Source organism: Varanus komodoensis, unplaced genomic scaffold (assembly GCF_004798865.1).
Source record: "Varanus komodoensis strain SLA01 unplaced genomic scaffold, ASM479886v1 scaffold26, whole genome shotgun sequence".
NCBI classification, from domain to species: domain Eukaryota; kingdom Metazoa; phylum Chordata; class Lepidosauria; order Squamata; family Varanidae; genus Varanus; species Varanus komodoensis.
The window spans coordinates 5375750-5393500 of NW_025335684.1; the positions used below are offsets into that span (position 1 = coordinate 5375750).

A 17751-nucleotide genomic window follows, 5' to 3' on the forward strand; every position below is an offset into this window, starting at 1 on the left:
CCTGCCCGAAATATCAGGTACCAGAAAGAGGGCTGAATTTCCAACAGCAGGGAGCAGGGCATCCTTCCCCCAGAATCAGTTAAGCAAAGCAAGGCAAATTTGTACAGGGTGTAACTTTCCATGGTTCTTGGTACGCAAGATGAACCGCCCAAGTAAGAAGTGCCTTTCGGAAGGAGCACACACCCGATTCAAGGGCGCTACCAAAATCTGCACAGCCAAGAGCTGAACCCAACAGGTTGCCCTGTGCAAATAGAGAGCAAAAGCAAGGCAGCACTGCTCAATCTTCTGACACAAGCTGGAATCTTGCAACCAACACAAAAGGACCTTTCAGCAGTACCTTGAAAGGAGTCCCTGAAAGCAGGAACTTCAAAAACCATTGTATTAAAGCCTCGTTTATACAGGAAATGGGCCGTGAAGAACATTCTTATGTTCGCCTGCTTCATGCAGGTGCCCAGGCACTTTACCTGTGCTCATTGTGGGCATTAGCCTACCTGCACGCTTGCTTGGCGTGCCAGTCACACATCCACCCAGGCCGTGCCAGGGGCTGCCCGCCACTGGAGGGGCACTGCAAGGAGAGCTCGGGAGGAGCTTTCCCTGGGGTCTGTGCTCTGACTAAAACCAGGCCATGGTGTTCACAAAGATGCCAACGGATACAGTGAGCCTCCTTTCAGCCCCGCTTCTCTTGCAACAGCTCTGCTACCTCGCCCATCGTGCCCTAGGGGCTGCCGACTCACCGTCTCTCTGATGAGCAAAGCTATGAGTTCTTTGTCCAGTTCAGCAGCACCTTGCTTGGGAATCTCGCTGGAGCCAGAATTCAGCAAGCCTTGGACTGGAAAAGCTGGGCCTGCCTGTTCATTTATTGCTACCTGCTGGCTTCCCTTTTCCTCTGGCGGATAGGCAGGCTGAGGGGAAGCGGGGCCTGGAATCCCATCTTGCTGAGGTTCGGGCCTGGGAAAGGCGGGCCCCGGAATCTCCTCTCGGTACATCCTTGGTAGTGGCCCCAGTTTTATTTCCGGCTGTGCTTGCTGAGGAGAAAGGAGGTCGACCACAGTCCGGGCCTCCTTCTCCAAAGCCTGGAAATAAGAACGATCCGCCTGTGTGTTCTCTTGCACGCAATGGATGGTCCCTCCGAGCGACGGCACTAGCCTTGGTTGCAGGTCGGGCCCTTCCTGGTCAGCTACGAAGACCACCTCCTCCAAGTTAATGACCTCCTTGTCTTTGCTGGGCCTGGCTTCTCTCGTCCGAGCCACACTGGGCCCAGGCTTTGGAAGAGTCCCAGCAGCCTCCCTTGGCCTGACAGGTTCTGGCGATTCCGGCAGCTCCAAGACTTCATTCTCTCGCTCATGCCTGCCCAGAGCCACGCCACTTCCCTTCACGCAGTTCCGGCGACCGCCGTGCAGCCTGGGAGAAGGAGGGGCCCGCGTCTTCTGCCCATCAGGGGCCCCCGTGGTCCCCTCGCCCTTGGACCCACCTTCTCCCGACTTGCTCACGCTTTGCCAATGAGCAGCTGGCCTGATCACATTGGGGCGTAAAAGTTTCTTCGTTGCTGTCTTTAAAAAAAAAAAGGAAATATGAGTTGGCATCTAAGGCCTCATTCAGACGTAACAACAATTTGTTGGTTGTTTAGCTCATAAATTGGTAGGGCTGCACTGAACAAACCATGGGTTAAAACTCTGAATTGGTTTTCCACCAATGATCCAGTGTTCCAGGTGTGAATGTTGCATCAAATGGTGAAAATGGAATTGGCATGTGGACAGGAGACAGTACGTTCATTTTCTGCTGCACACCTCCAACTATCTATGGATTATTAAACCAAGAATCCAGGTCTTAACTATTGGATTAGCCATTCTTCTGATGGATGTTTCAGTTCTATATTTATTTATTTAAAACACATATGCACACTTTCCCTTTATGCCTAACAACATGCCTGCAAGCTTAAAATGCATATCACAAATGGTAAACTGACACCTGGCTCAAATTCCAGTGTATAATCCTTTGCTCTTGGGCAATAAAGAGTTAATGGCCTGATTCACACGTAACACTAAGCTATGGTGTGGTTTGTTTCATTCTGGACTGTTGCTCTTTCTGAACCATTCCTGCAAACAAAGTATACATTAAACAAGGAAAACAAGCCATGTTTTGCTTACTCATCTGAGACAATTCATGGTTTAAGCCACAAGCCAGGGTTATCATAAACCATGGCTTACTGTCATGCTATTATGTCAGCCTAACCTACCCCACATGATAAAATGACTGGAGAGCAGCACACTGTTCTGAATTCTTTGGAGGAAGATTGGGATTCTTTTAAAAAGCAGCAAATGCTTAATTTAATGGAACCAAAACAAAAATCCTACACCCTCTTCAAAATGAGTTAGGATACATGATTTTTGGAGTGTTAAAGTATATTACAATAAACTCCCAGTTGTATTTTACCTCCCACTATTTTTAATGATTATATTCATCACTGACTCAACACACACATCAGCCATATAAAAAATGAATCATGTGTTTGTGTGTGTGTGGAGAACCTTGGCTACTGGGCGGCATAAAAATACATGAATTAAATAATATTAACTTCAGAATCAATCACAAATACAGTGCTACACAGACATTACTGTTACAGCTTCAACCTTATGATCTAAAGGCTTACTGCTGTCATGTGCTGAAATATGTCAGACAGAAAAATTACTAAGCAACTAAAACTGGTATGGTTCATGTGCATGTACAGTATTGGGAAATTTGCAATGATTGGGCAACTAATCTCTTACTTTCAGTAGTCAAGTAGTACCCTGCTTGTTCTGAGTAGCCAGGAACATTTCAGGAGGGGCAAGCAGCAGTTTGAATTCTAACGATGTTCAGGAGGACTTGTCATTTTTCTCAGGGGATTCCAAATAGTCCTGGCCTGCATCTGTTTTGAAGGCACAGGAAGCCGTTTGGCAGCTGCTGCTACTTAAAACCACAGTATTTCATTGTTCGGAAGATGCTGCACTGTGGAGCAGAGGCTCTTCTGCAGTATTTGAAAGATCCTGGGATGAACAGCCCAAAGCAAACTCCTAATTATTCCTTGCTTCACTTTAACACCTCTAAAGATTAATTAAGGTGGGATTTGGAAGCAGAGTGGAAATTACTTCAGCATGCAAAGTATGTAAAGGGGGCTGGATTTAGGCTGCTAATATTTCACTGAACAAGAGTAGTGTTTGGTCTGTGTATTATTATAATGTATATTATGGTATCAAGGTAAGCCATTTAAGTCAGTAGCAGAAAGCTGGATCAAAACTTTTTAAATTAAAACTTGTGACAGATTTTTAATGGGCAAATATAATCTGGTATGCAATTCATACAGTCTTGTTCTTCTATGTTTAATTCAACAGGGAACATATTTATTTTTGCATTTACATTTTAAAGACATCTTTGCCTTAATGAAATACACCCACCCCCCTGCAAAAAATACCATGGGTTGGATAACATATTAGAGTATGGGACTGGGACTCAGGAGATCTGGGTTCGAGTCCCCGCTCAGCCATGGAGCCAACTGGGTGACTTCAGGCCAGTCACAGACTCTTCACCTGGCCTACCTCACAGGGTTGCTGTTGTGAGGATAAGATTGAGAGGAAGAGGAGAATTATAAGTCCCTGGGAAAAAGGCAGGACATGATGTTATAGAAATAAAAATTAAGAACAAACTCTAAACAAGCTTTGCCGTAATTGGGGGATGAGCTATAAGGGTTACCTCCATCAAGATGACATCGTCATCATCCTCATCTTCCCACTGCCGGTGAACAGGTATGTCCAGCATCACAGGCAATTCTTCATCCGAGGAATCTGATATGGTGATAAGCCCCTCGTCTCTGTGGTTAATCCTGTCTGAAGGAAGAAGGGCAAGCTTATCTACCAGAGGGAGGTTTGCGCAAGCTCATAAATATTTATCCTTCAGCTCTTACAACTAGCCTTACGCTTCCTCAGTTTGCACTGTAAAATATGTTTCCTGAGTTTGCATCGCAATGAGGTGGAAGAGGCTCTCAAGGGCACCTGCTCTTCCGTAGCTTGCTGCTAATGCCGCCTCAACATTTGTCAGAATAAAAATATGCAGCACACATGCAGATCTTCAATGCTGGGAGGGCGGCACCACCCCCCGGTGGCAGGAGGAGGTCAGCAGAGGACTGCTGCAGTTCCTTTTACCCTCCCACACAAGAGCTGACAAGCTGGACTGGCTTTCGGGGCGCATTCTGGTGGTACTCATCAAAGGGACACCGCACAGCAGTGGCAGAGCAAGGGAGCGGAGCTGCTTTCAGCCCAGCAGCCCCTGCCGCTTGCGGGACGCTCCTGGGGCTGCACTGCCGTGTTGGGAGGGGGAGAGGAGGCCAAAGGAGTAGAGGCCAAACCCCAACAGCAGCGTATCTTAACAGAAGAAGCGCACAAGCCCGGGAAACCGTGTCAGGCCAGAGGAAGTGGGCATGGCCATCTGAGAAACCCCGGAAAACCAGGCCCAGACCTTGGATCTGAACTTCCCCACCCAAGCTGGGGAGCACCAGGTCCAAATCTCTGCTTTGGCTCAAAGCCTGCAAGACGACCCTGTGCCAGCAGCTGCTTCTCAGCCCAGCCTCCCCCTTTCTGGCACCGCCCAGATGCTTGGATTTCAACATGGTTGTCAGGAATACTGAGGGAGGTCCATGTGAAGGGAGAGCAGATGAGAATCATGACCACCACCCTGGGCACTGTGGAAGAAAGGTGGGGAAAATATCTGAGACTGCCTTTGTTTGGATTTCCAGGACAACTTCCAGAGAGCTCAGACTGGGCAGAATGTACTGGACAGCAGCCCTACAACTCAGAATTTTAAGGGAACAGGGAAGGACTGCACAATTTTAAGTCTCATCACCTGCATCACAATCTTGACGTGGAATTATGATGATTTTTTGACTGCCTGATACTGAGTGTATTCTGTTCCTCCCTAACACTTTGCTGTTTAGCAGTAGGTTGCAGTGCAGGGTCATTAGAACCAAATTCAGGAAGCGAATGAAATGCTACTTTTACACGACTGATGTTCGCAATATAATGGAATAGCTTTTCAGATAAAAAGCAATTCACTCAAAAACAAAAAACAGTTTAAGAACGTTGTAGTAAAATAAGACTTTTTAATTCCCCCCCCCCCCATGTCTTTATGTTTGGTCTTGACTATCTAAGCTGGAGAAATATCCTATGAAACAGCATAGCTTACACACTGCATGCTGAACACTGGCCCAAATGAAGGCATTGTTCTCACTGATGCTGCACACGTCGTACTTCTCATTTCGTTATCTTCTGCTGCATTGTAGCTACATGCATACACCCAAAGTTTAGAGCAGCAGAAATACTTAATTAAAGGTAGCTGGGACTCACATCTACCAAGAATGGCATATACTGCGCAAGATGTACAACGGGGTAGGCACAAAGGAGATCGCAAGAAGATTTGCACTCGAATTCCCAGCGCTCCTGACCACTCGTGATGGTGGCAGAGGCTCCTGGGAGCTGAAAGCCAAAACAACTCAAGAGCTACCTTTGGCATACGATATCATTCAACAGGTTTTCCCAACCCCAAGTGGAAAAAAAGGAAAGGACTGGAAAACAAGCTACTTACCTTTCCCTCGGTGGCTCCGGAAGCTGTTCAAACCAATTACTTCTTCTTGTGCTCCGACTTCTTCCATGTTAGACAGCTATGCATACAAGCACCAGTATGCAAGCATGGCACTCGCTCTTTCAAGAGCACCTAGAAAGGGCAAGAGACCTGTCTGATTACGCACCTGGTTTTTTCACATGGCACTGACTCCTGCAGAGAGCGCTTTGAAGAAGTCTTGTTTTTATTACCTGACTAAGGTTGGCAGCCAAGTGAGAATTCATGCCTATTCTTTGCAGCTCTGCTTTTAAATTGAAAAGTTCTGCTCAGTAAAACCCAGAAAATCCTTGCCCAAATACACAGCACTTCCATCTGCAATTGTTAATTCATCCACAAGCAGAGCTTTTGTGCCTGCCTGAAGATTTAGCAGGCAAGCACAGAATCTCGCCTCCTAGGTGGAATCTGCTGGCCTTCAGCTCTCGAATCTTGTGTCTATTTAACTGGGCATAAACTGGACTGTTTTCCCTGTAAACATTCACAGGACGAACCTACCTGCAAACATTTACAGGATTAGGCTCCCGGGATCACAGCTTTCACAATACATTGCAAACAAAATTTTAACCTTCATGCTGTGCAATAAACAGCAAGCCCTGTTTATAACCACAAGTGCTTGGATATTGAAACTTCTCTGCTCTGCAAGCCTTGGAGAGCCCCAACCTCTTCTGCGTTTCCCTATCCTTCTATCATAGCCCCTCTTCACCCATCACCTTCTCAGTAATCACTGGTGTTTCTGGAAGACTGGCTCCTGGAGCTTACCCATCAAAAAACACAGTACAATTATTCATGCTTTTCCTCCTCGGTGGGTTTTGTTTTGCTTTTGTTTTTGCTGCAAGAAAAGCCAGGAGCAGGAGCGGGAAAACACAGGAGGGTTACAGGAAGCAGACTTCTACGTAAGATTCTGTAAATGAGCTCAGTAAAAGCCACGGACAGAGATGCAGTGTTTCTAGACATCAGTGTTCTTTGCCAAGATATTCCATTATCTTGGCAGCCCTTAATCATGAGGTCTGCCACATCAGCAGCCTTCCCTTAGTGCTGCATCCCCTATATATTGGGGCTGTCACCAGATTAAAGGTGTTTTAGATGTAATTGCAATTAGCCAAATCAGCATAAGCTTGCATGTAACTAAAATTGTTCTGAAGGGGGTGGAAAAATCTTTTTATAGACACAGGCACGCAAACCTCATAAGAGGAACCCCCTTGGAAGTGGCGTTCCTCACCTGAGTAAAGAAAGAACGCACCATCTAGGCTAGAACCAGGTTTTTCTTTTCTGGTACATAATAAAGCATATTTTTTTTTAGCAAAGCTGCTGATCAGTTTGAATACCTTTTCAACAGGCTGCTTAGTGAATCAGACAAATTAGCTAAACAGTGCAGCCCCCTTGAGCTAATGTGATTTTGTTGTCTGGAGCAAGGAACTGTGCCGTCTTCTCACGCTGGACACAACTCTGCAAACGCGTAGGCATCAGCAGTAGCTCACCAGCTGTTTACAGAAAAGACAAGCCGTTTAAATGGAATGAAGTCTATTGTTGAAGCAAGCTCTTTAGCTGACAATGGAAGGAACACTTGCTAACTGTACTGAAACTTCTGCGGAATCCCAGCTATAAAAAGCCCCATGCTTACAAGACAAGAGCGAGAAGAACTGTAAAACCTGACTAGGCTAATTAATTACACTCCTTGGGAACTGAAAGTTCTCAGACCTGCAGGGCCAGAAACCTGCAGAGGACAATATTTAAGAGAGTAGTAAGAACGTAATTTAAATCTCTGGGTGCATGTGCAGCCACGTTTCCAGAAACTAAAGAACCAAATAAAACTGTTGGTCAAAAGGCAGACTTGTAATGTGGCACAGAATATATGGAGAGCTGGTGTCTGTTGCTTCAGAAACCACCAACATTGTTTTGGAACAGAGTTGGGGGGAGTGTTCATAAGCAGCTTATTTGGCCCTCTAAGACCCTTTAAGTGATGACAGTTCAGAGTTTTGTACGTACAATCACTCAGGAAAGAAGGGCATGCAATCTCAAAGGTCAACCAGGGTCAGGAAGGGGGAGAAAGAAGTAAGATGGCCCTTGAAGTCAGAGATGGGCAGAGTGCAAATCCCCAGAAGTTTGGGGCATCAATTTTCCAGAGCCTTTTCTGTGGTGGCACCACAATTCTGGAACAGCATCAGAGGCTTACAAACAGATTCAATAAACAGTCATAATCAGCTCCCAGCATTCCTGACCAGTAGCCATACTGGCAGGAGCTTCTGAGATTTGGATTCCCAAATGCTGCGAGATCTGCCTTCTGCCTAGCCCCGCTCCAATTATCCTGGTACCAAGCCTTACCTTAGGCCAAGAAAAGGATTGCATTACCAAGTAAAACCCTATTTGTTTGCTTTAAGGCGCCTGCAAAAGTTAGGAGAGAATGCTAAGAAAGGAAAGTGAATACACCCACACCAGTCTGCCTCAGAAAGATGCAGCTTTTACCTCCAACAGCTTGGTAGTCCCCCAGCGTTCCTAGACAGGCACAAGAGCGCGACAAGTTACAGATTGCTGCGCCAGGTGCTGCATCACTGACCTCAGTGCTTTCAGTTTCTTTGCAGATGGCTATTCTGAACATAAATCCCCACAGCTGCCTGCTAGAAAGAACACCGTTCAGGACCGGCCCCGGCAACAAACTTCTTCTGTTAACAGGGTCACAGCCTCCCAGTAATTGAAGCAGCAGTAACACACCATTTAATAAGAGAATTCCTTCCTTGTTGTTCTGAGCGGTTCTTCCCACCAGCCCCAAGTTAAACCCTCTGCTTATGATTAGCGCGTCCATAAGCAGATTCATATCTTCAAGCCGCCGGGGCGGGGAGGGGGTGTCCCATCTAGGTCTAAGTTCAAAGCAAATCTAATTCCAGCATGCTGTGACCAGCCCGAAGAAAAGCGGAAACATACACTAAGAAGTTTCAGAAGAAACCCAGTTCATTTATAGGTGCCGCAAAATCAAGGGGTTAATAGTTGACTTGAATTGGACCGCTCCATGCTCCAGGGAGGAGTTTACAAATTTCCGTGCTGCTCCGTGAGGGGCAGAGGGAATGACCCGAAAGTGCAAACACAGCAATGGGAAGGCTAGGGAGAACAATTCCGCCCTCGTGCAAGGGATTGCTTTTGGCAGCGGAACATTCAGACATGCCAATCCATCACCTGCAGCAGTAACACAGGCCATAAAAACCTTTACCAACCTTTTCCTTTTTTTAAGGCTTCTGTCCTGCTGATTTGACCATGAAGTTTACAATATTTGAAATTTTCAGCAGGCTGTACAGATTGAGGAGAGAGGGGAAGTGGGGTCATTCCAGCAGCCCTGCCGAAAGACAGTTAAAGTTTTTCTTCTTCCCTTCCCCTTCCTCTTTCCTTGTGTGTTGTGCCTGTTTACACTGTACACCTGCAGGCAAGACTTCAGGAGACTTTGTGGTTTAAGGCCACAGCTCTGTGCATGTTATACAGAAAAACCTCTGACAACTGACAACAGCCCCAGACAGAATGGCTAACTGGGAGTAGTAAGAACCCCTGCCCCACGGCCCATTTAAGCATGCACAGGATTGCATCCCGAATGAGTAAAATTCCATGTTAAATTCTTCAATGCCAATCCAAGAAATATGGATCTCAAACAATCCACCTTTTGCCACTTATCTTTTTCTTAATTGATTGAAAGAAAACCAACCCGACTACCCTCCAAGATGCTAAGTACTATTGCCAAACATAGTTGCACCTCCTCAAAGGACCGGGACCTATAGAACTACCCCTTGGAAGCTTCCTGAAGGCCAACCAATTGTCCTTAAGTCCTGCCGGATCCACATACCATATATACCTAAAATAAACATGCTAGGCAGGAAGCATTGTTTAAAAAAAAAGATGAGCCAGTAACAATTGCAGACTTATTTGAAAAACTGGTTATGTGAATTGGCACAGCTTAAAGGTAAAGCACAAAGAAAAGGCTCACTCCCAAGCAATGCCAGTTAAGAAGATCCTGAAGAGGTGGGAAAGACCCTAAAGCAGAGCTTGTGTCAACATGCAGCAAATTCAAGGTGCTGCTGGGGCTCAGGATGCCCAGCCGGGTCCAGGGCTGATTCCTGCAGGAAGGTCCCAATTTTCTAGAGCATCAACCAGTGCTGCCAAGACATTTGGAAGCAGCCATTTTGATTTTCCACAACGTCTGTGACATAGCTTTGCTGCAGGGCATTGCAGGAAATTGACCTGCACTGATCACCTTATGGATCATCTATCGAGGAAGCCAAAATATGGAAGCACTAACACGGAGAGACCTTCAAACCTGCAACCAGCCCTGTCCCGAAGAGCTACTACCACGAATGAAGCCAATACTGGCCTAGATGCACCCATGATCTGACCCAACTGACATGCGTCCATGTTCCAACTTGATATGGTCCAACCATAGGCCTGGTTTCAGCTAAAGCTCCTGTAAGTTCCCCTTCTCCTGGTATTTCTATTCCATGCCAAAGCTTCCAGATAGACATGATATGCTTGGAAATATTAAAATACCTACAGAAACACCAACTTATGCTTCTTAAATTCCAAGAACAATCTACTCCACTGCTCTCCTTTGGCTGAACCATGCCAAATGGAAGCCACTCTCCGCCTTGCACAGCCATAAGGTGCCAGAGATACAAAGGGCGAAGAGAACCTATTGCAAGAGTTAGAAAAATTATGAGGGCAGGGGAGAAGTAATGGCCAGTTCTGAACAAACAGCAGGCACACATGCCCAAATGAGGGCTTAAAAACCTGATGATGGCACACAGGAATCTAACCCAAGAATCCAGAAGCACATTTAATTAAGCCTCTGGCTTTTCTAACTGTTTTGTGCAGCCAAACAGATTCCTGGAAATTTTAAAGAAAAGAAACCCCTTCCAGTGTAAGGCACACCAAAAAGAAACTTGTACCAGCAACTCTGACAGCTGAGGCTATCCAGTTTGCACTGTGTTAGCTCTGAAAGATCTCCTCTCTCCTGCAACAAACCCTAAGCAGCATCTTACACACACCAAATCACCCCAGAAGGGAAGGGGTTCTTATGAGCCATCAAACCTCCGCACCTCTAATGGCACAAAAAGGTCTCTAGGATGGAGTTAGTCTTCTGGTTGTCTGTGCAACTTACTCTTTTGAGTAACTTGAAATACCCCCTCTTATTTCTAGCAAGGCTGGTGCCAAACAGTTGGATCAGGAAATGCTAACATGTTTAATGAAATGTGATCAACCTTTTGGTGAAACAGGGAGGGAGGGAGGAAGAGACAGGAAGAAAGGACGGAGGGAGGGAGGGAGGGAACCAGAGGATTCACATGTATTTAATATAACTTATATTGGCATAATTCCGACAGCAAGCAGTCTCCCATAATTTTAAGCTGAGAGAGAAAGGCTTGCCAAAACCCTCCTAGCAAGTTCGTAACAGAGGAGATTCGAACTGAAGAGCCTCGCAGTTCACAGCTCAGCTTCTCAGCCACTGCGCTGCACCAACTGCGAAGTATCTCCGACAAGGATGCGCACAACATGCAACGAGGCCCACACAAGCCAGAGGGGAGCTCAGCAGGACTACCACAAGCCATCTGGTAAAGTGTCGGGGTGCTCGGAAGGTCTCCTTTACCCTTTAATTATGGCACATTATTCTCTCCACAGTCCATTTATGCCGCTCTCTTCTCGGGAAGCCGGCACTTGGTGCTGCACATCTCAGCTTCATCGCCATTAAGCCGGGGGATGGGGAACCACTTCAGTCTGAAGGCCAAATTCAATTCCAGAGATGCTACAGGGGGTGGGGGGGGACGAGGGGGGGAACTACATTCCAGGGGTGAGCGTGGAGGGCAGCAAAGGTGTGGACCAATGACACAAAAAGACCAGCATGCTGTAACTTAAAACTTTTCCAGCCAGTAACTAAGCCTCAGAAGAATTTCAGCCTTTTAGAATGAGGAGAGAAATGGTACAGAACCAGAAAACATCAAACAACTGCTGCTTGGAGAAAGGGGATGGGAGATGGGGAGAAGGCCATGGCCATCTAGGAAACCACGGAGAGCCCAGGAGGGTCAAATCTGGCACCCAGACCTGAGGCTCCTCACCCTGCATTAAACTTTCTGCAATCCAGCAGTAATTAACAACACCCACATGCAGAGACACCACTGAAACTCCGCCTTTGGGATAGCTCATTAAGCTGCCACTGTCGGCGGCTCAGAAGATTCTCCCAGAAGCCTGAACTGGGAGCTCCAGAGACCTACCGATTGAGTCACAGCGCTTGCATCAAGTGCCAGGGCAATAAAATGTATCAGTGTCCCTGATACACAGCGGTGCCTAATTGTTAACTGACAGAGACTGACCTGGACTACATATAGACCTAAAATGGAAAACGCTCAGCTGCTGACAGCTGCCTCAGTGGATGCAGACAATCTGGAGAATGGTAACCCTGAGGGTCACAAAGCATATGCAAACAGACAAATGGCGACGAAGAAGATATTCTAGCAATGCAAGCTCCATAGTAGGATCATTCAAGAAGGAAGAATGGAAACAACCAACTACACAAATATAAAAACTCTATACTGACATCTGGCAATGTGAAATGAAGAAGGGACAGAGACAGGGGACACACTGGGGAGGTCGCAAGGGTTGCGGGGTGAGACGGGAGGAAGAGAGAAAATGGCATGTAAGTTATAGCCTGCTGAAACGGCAAGTGTAAGAGCTCATATACTTGCACGCTATTGCAATAAACGGAATTACTTTGTCCTTTTGACAACAAGGGAGCTGCATGCATGGATCCTTTTCACATGTGGAGGCCAAACCGGGTACTTCCCACCACACTTAATGCAGGACAGAGCTGCACCTGCACCAAGGTGATCTCACTATAAGCTCAGCAGTGTCTGATGCCTACACTGGTGCTCAGGATCTTTTTATTTTCCAAGCCGTTTCAGCCCTTCAGGTTTGAAAATTGTGCTATTGCATTTTTAGATCTTTACACAACTGCTGCCTTTCACTTTCTGTACTATTGTGGTTTTCTTCTGTCCCAAACTTACTGTTTGATGTTATGCTTTACTATGTCATTGCATTTTACAATTTTAAATTGTGATGTACAAGCTGCGCAGAGGGGCTTTGGATGGTGGAGGTAGAAATATAATACGTAAGAACCAAGTGTACCACAGCAGCCTCCCTCAGCTTTGGGTCTCCCTGTGATGCTGGGCTACAACCCCCATCATACCTAGTTTATTTATTTATTACAAACATTTGTATCCCGTCCTTCTGCACAAGCACTCAGGACGGCTTACACAGTATAAAATTACAATAAGGTTAGGGCACTTGTACTCCAACAACTGGGAGAGCCAGTTTGGCCCAGTGGTTAGAGTGTCAGGCTAGGTCTCAAGTGATCCGGGTTCTCGTCTCCCTGTGGCCATGAAGTACATTTTGGACTAGTCACTGTGCTCTAGCCTAAGCTATTTTCCAGGGTTGCTGTGAAGAGGAGAATGTTCTAACCCTCCAGGGGTTCCTCACAGGGAAACAGCAGGATTTAAATGCAATAAATAAAAAAGCTAGAGACCTGCCTAAGGAGACCAACAGGCCGTCTTCTCTAATGCCTTGCTTCCCACAACCGCCAGCCAGACCCCTCCAGCATGAAGACACGCTCCACTCAACAGCATGGAAACGCAACCACAATCTGCCTTCGTTCTCTGATGTCCAGCGTTCACTAGCATACTGCCTCTGAACTTAAAGGCCCCATTGAGATACCATGGCTATATAGAGGGACCTTGCAAACCATCGTAACACAGAGAAGTATTTACCTTGACATCAAGCACTCAAAATTTTATCTGATCCTCTTAATTGCAAAAGAGGGGTTCTTTTTTAATTTTTTAAAATTTTCTTAACATAAACAAAACACAAAAAAGAAAAATATATGTAAAATAAAGCAAAAGAAGGATTCCTGACATACAGGGCAAAGCAGCAGAAGGCTGAGAGGTTGTGTGATCATACTTCTCTTTGAAAGCACTGTACATATTACAACAGTATTGGGACAAAGAAAAAAGCATCCAGGATTAGAACAGTCAAGGGTGTTAATTCTTCACTGATATACCTAATAGTGCAATCATATGCAAATCTGCTTATACGGTTTACTGAGTTCAGCATGTCTGACTCTGAAATTCATGGAAACAAACAAGGTTTTGGCATAAGCTTCCTTGGACTATACAAATGGTTACAGGAATGAAGGGGAAGTGTTCTTTGCAGGCTTGTGTAGGATTGTCACCTTTCCCAAACAGCACCCACCATACATGCTCCTAATTCTCCAGACCAAGTTACAGGCTTAGAAAAGAAAAACAGTTCTTTCTGCCAAATCCACATTTTTCGAAGTTGCCACTACATGGCTCCAAAACCATACAGACTCTCTGAAGAAAAGTAAGGTCACACAATCAAGAGTCCACCACACCATGGGGAGCAGAATACCTTTGAATCAGCATGCCACCCCGCCCCAAAGTCCCACATCCTTGCTTCCGCCCACCCCCAAAAAGTTCAAGTTGGATTCCTGCCTTTGCTTTTCTTGGTTATGCAACCAGCCCTTGCAGTTCAATAGACTTTGTTCCTGAATTGGAAAAAAGGGGCACGGGGGGAGCTCTTCAATGCAGCACTTTTTAAGTGAGCCACTTTCCAAGGAGAAATTAAGACGTCCTCGTGAGAGAGGAGAATAAAGGCAGAAAGGGACTGGTGGGAATAAGAACAGGATGGGCACACAGGCATCGCCAAGGAGGCTTGTGGGAACAGGTGTAGAGAACATATGGGAAAAGCAAAGAAAAACGAAAGGGAAGTACCAGAGGGTTATGAAAATATATGGGAAACAGAATAAATTAACTAAAAGTGGAACTGATGTGGCAGAAGTATGAGACAGAAAAGTTAACCAGCCAGTATATGTAAAGGGCAGCAGATAAACAGTGTATTTGGGGTGGAAGTTTGAGTACAGCAGAATGAGCCTATGCATAATTAGCTGGAAGCAAGCCACAGTGCTCACAGGACAGCGTGCACAGGTTTGAGCTGCACAGAGGGGAGGGAGGAAAGAACGGCCGAGGAAGAACCCAGCTGCTGCTATGGAAAAGCTACTGGAAAAAGTACAGAGGGTAACGAGGACACAGAAGAAGAGGGGGGACAAGGAAAGGACATTTCAGAGAAAGTGAGACCGTCAGGAACAGAGGGTTATTTATGTCAAACCACTGCCTAGGTGAGAAATAACTGAGGACAAGGAAAGGAGTTTGCAAGATTAGACAAACTGGCCAGGGGTTGCAGAAAGCATAGGAGAAAGGCCTTGTGGAGGTGAAAAAGTAGGGAATAAACTTGAAGAGTGCTAGGGAAAGTAAAGGTTTCAGAGGAAGATGGAAGAGACCAAAGCAAAGAGGGGGTGGAGGGGCTTCTCCCCTACCGATTTCCTTCAGATGGGAGTGTACCTGGGGCAAAGAAGGAAATCGATAGATGGGAGAAATTCAGGTGCCAACAGCAGCAGTGGGGCAAGAGAAAGAATGTTTGGGGAGGAGCGGAAAACCTAAGCCTAAATGAGGAGACGTAGGAGGAGGAGGAGGAGGAAGGAGCAACGCATGGGGGCGGGGGAGGGCAAGGAAGTCGGGCTGGAGAGCGCAATCGGGGTGGGGGGCGAAGAAAGACCGAAGCAAGGTGACAAAGAGGAAAGGCCGTCGGGGGGGGAGGTGCAGCTGATGGGGTGGGGGCGACGGTGAGGTACGAAGGCGCAGGGAGTGAGAAGAGGCGGAGTGGGCGGCAGAAGGGGTGCGGACGAGGGGGCCAAGAGGGCCGGCAGTAAGCGGGCGAGGGGCGAGGCGGAGCGGGGCAGCAAGACAGCTGCCAAGCCAAGGTCTTGAAGTTGGGAGAGCGCGGCGGGAGGGGCGGGTTGCCAGGCAACGGGCGTGCGGGGCGGGGGGAGAGCAAGCGGGGCGACGGCGGCTGGGGAGGCAGGGGCGACGGGGGACCGCTCAGAGGAGGGCCGGCTACTCACCAGCCCCGGCCTGGCTTCGCCTGCCTGCCTCCCTCCTTCAACCCGGGCGGGCCGGGCCTGGCTGCCGCGGCTCTCCCGTCCGACCCGCCGCCCCTCGCCGCTCCAGCGCCCGCTCTTCCGGCTTCCTCCCTTGCCCCCTCCGCTCCCCCCCCCTTCCGGGCTCTTCATGCAGCCGCCGCGGCCGGCCGACCGACGGACTTGGCTTGTCTTGTCAGGCTCCTTCCGGCCTGCGCCCTCGCCGCGCGCCCGCCACGTGACCGCGGGGAGAAGCGACAGGGCGGGAGGGGGAGGAGGGAGAGGCAGGCGAGCGAGCCAGCGACTCGGACCATAGAGCACAACTTCGGGGGGCAGGGAGAGAGGGGCCCGCACCTCTCGGGCCACGCACCATAGAGTTGGAGGAATGTTAAAAAAAAAAAAAACCGCTGCCGACCTCGGCCTCACGTGACCTCTCAGGCAAAGGGGATGGGAAGAGAGAAGCCGCTGAAGGGCTTCTCCTGCTTAGAAGCACGTGGGAGAGAGAGAGGCTGTGTGCGCATGCGCCTTTAAGTAGGGCACTAAGATTTTTTTTTAAATGGCCTTTTCAGGGCGGGGGTATTTTTTTTCCGCTGGGGAGTGAAGTAAAACTATCTTTTTTTTCCACCCTCCCCCTTTTTCCTTAGCCTGATGAAGAGTTCTGCAAAACCCACAAGCTTGCACAATCTTTCTGTTTGATTTTGTTTCATTCATTTCTATACCTCCGAATAAGCCAAAACTCTTGGACAGCTCATAACAATGACAACCCACCTCACAAAAATGCAACGTAATCAAAACGTAAGATGTTTAGCATACAACATTTATCCATTTTTAAAACAAAGTAATGACAAGATTTTGGGACATGCTTCCAGCATTCTTGCCCATTGGCTTTAGGAAATGAAATGCAAGCCATCTGGAGAGCTGCTTTCTGCCCATTCTGCTTTCTTCTTACCTCTTTTATCACAATTATAGCCCCCTTTCTTCCTCCGTTAAGGAGCCCAAGGCAGCTTGCAAGGTTCGTCTCCACCTTTTCTTCACAAGAACAACCCTGTGAGGTAGGCTAGGCTGAGAGGTCACCCACAGTAGGTTTCATGGCCGAGAAGGGTCGATTACTCAGATCACCTGAGCTCTTAACCATTGCACTGCAGTGGCTCTTTAGAAGAGCACTAGGGTCGAACGCTACTGGAACCACAGAATTCATCTACAGAGCTCAAGAAGGGAGATGCAGATTTGAGGAACCAAGTGTCTCTGAACATATATATGCTCAACTACCAGGACCAGAACTCAACTGATAAATCAGTTAAATGAATATGTCTGGAGAAAGCCAGGCTGACATTCTCTTTTCTTTTAATTAATGGGAGCATTTTGGTCTGCAAAGCCATCCTTCAGCCAGAGTTGTTTGTGCTGAGTTATCTGGCATCACTCTGCCACCTTGCATTAAATTACATTAACAGATAAATTTCTTTGCTATTCGGGGCCAATAAATTTAATGCATTTCTGCGCCATTTTTCTGAAATCCACTGAAGCGGTTTTCCAAAGGATCAGACAATAAAACTCATACTCCAAAAACCAGAAAAAATTAACAGCAAGCTTAGAAACTTACTTTAAAAGTCAGATTAAAAAGATGTGTTTGGACTAGGCACTGGGGACCAGCTGCAGCTCCAAAGAGAATGCATTCCAGGTTTTGGAAGCAACACTAGAGAAAGCTCTTTCTAGAATTTTTGACCCGCCCTTTAGCTAAATACTCCCAAAGCTGCTTACAAAGATATTTCTTAAAGGACTCTCTGCCCACAGTCTTACAACCTAGAAAAAGAACAGAAAGGAAAGGGAATTGGAAGGGAGGAGGGGGAAAAAACCAGGGACTAGAATCTTAGCTGCAAAGTTCAGCAGCTCATGGGCACTGTGGAAAGGCTACTGTTTCCTATCTTTCTGATGGGCTTGTGTCAATCCAGGCATGGCAGGTATCCCCTCCAGAGGAGTTTTAAAAATATCCCTTTGAACTGAGCCTTGGCAATGAAGGAAAACTTTTCAGTATTATGGTGGTTCCTTCGTTACACTACATCACGGTTTGTAACCTAGCTGCCCTGTATACCAGCTAAAGC

The 17751-nt window shown here is 47.1% G+C and overlaps 1 protein-coding gene across 4 annotated transcripts in view; it reads right to left on the reverse strand.

Moving 5' to 3' along the window:
* The window catches only part of RNF216 (ring finger protein 216), an 81649-nt gene that overhangs the window by 59677 nt on the left and 4221 nt on the right, over positions 1-17751 (reverse strand). The window contains exons 1-4 of one of the 4 annotated variants that reach the window (XM_044433152.1): positions 15638-15786; positions 5614-5742; positions 3730-3863; positions 735-1550 (exon numbers count right to left, since the gene is read on the reverse strand). In XM_044433152.1, coding sequence (XP_044289087.1) covers positions 735-1550; positions 3730-3863; positions 5614-5680 — 1017 coding nt within the window. In that variant the 5' untranslated portion in view covers positions 5681-5742; positions 15638-15786. Of the gene's footprint in view, positions 1-734; positions 1551-3729; positions 3864-5613; positions 6322-15637; positions 15787-17751 lie in introns of those variants that run through there. The other 3 variants (XM_044433154.1, XM_044433155.1, XM_044433153.1) reach the window with 3 other exon arrangements.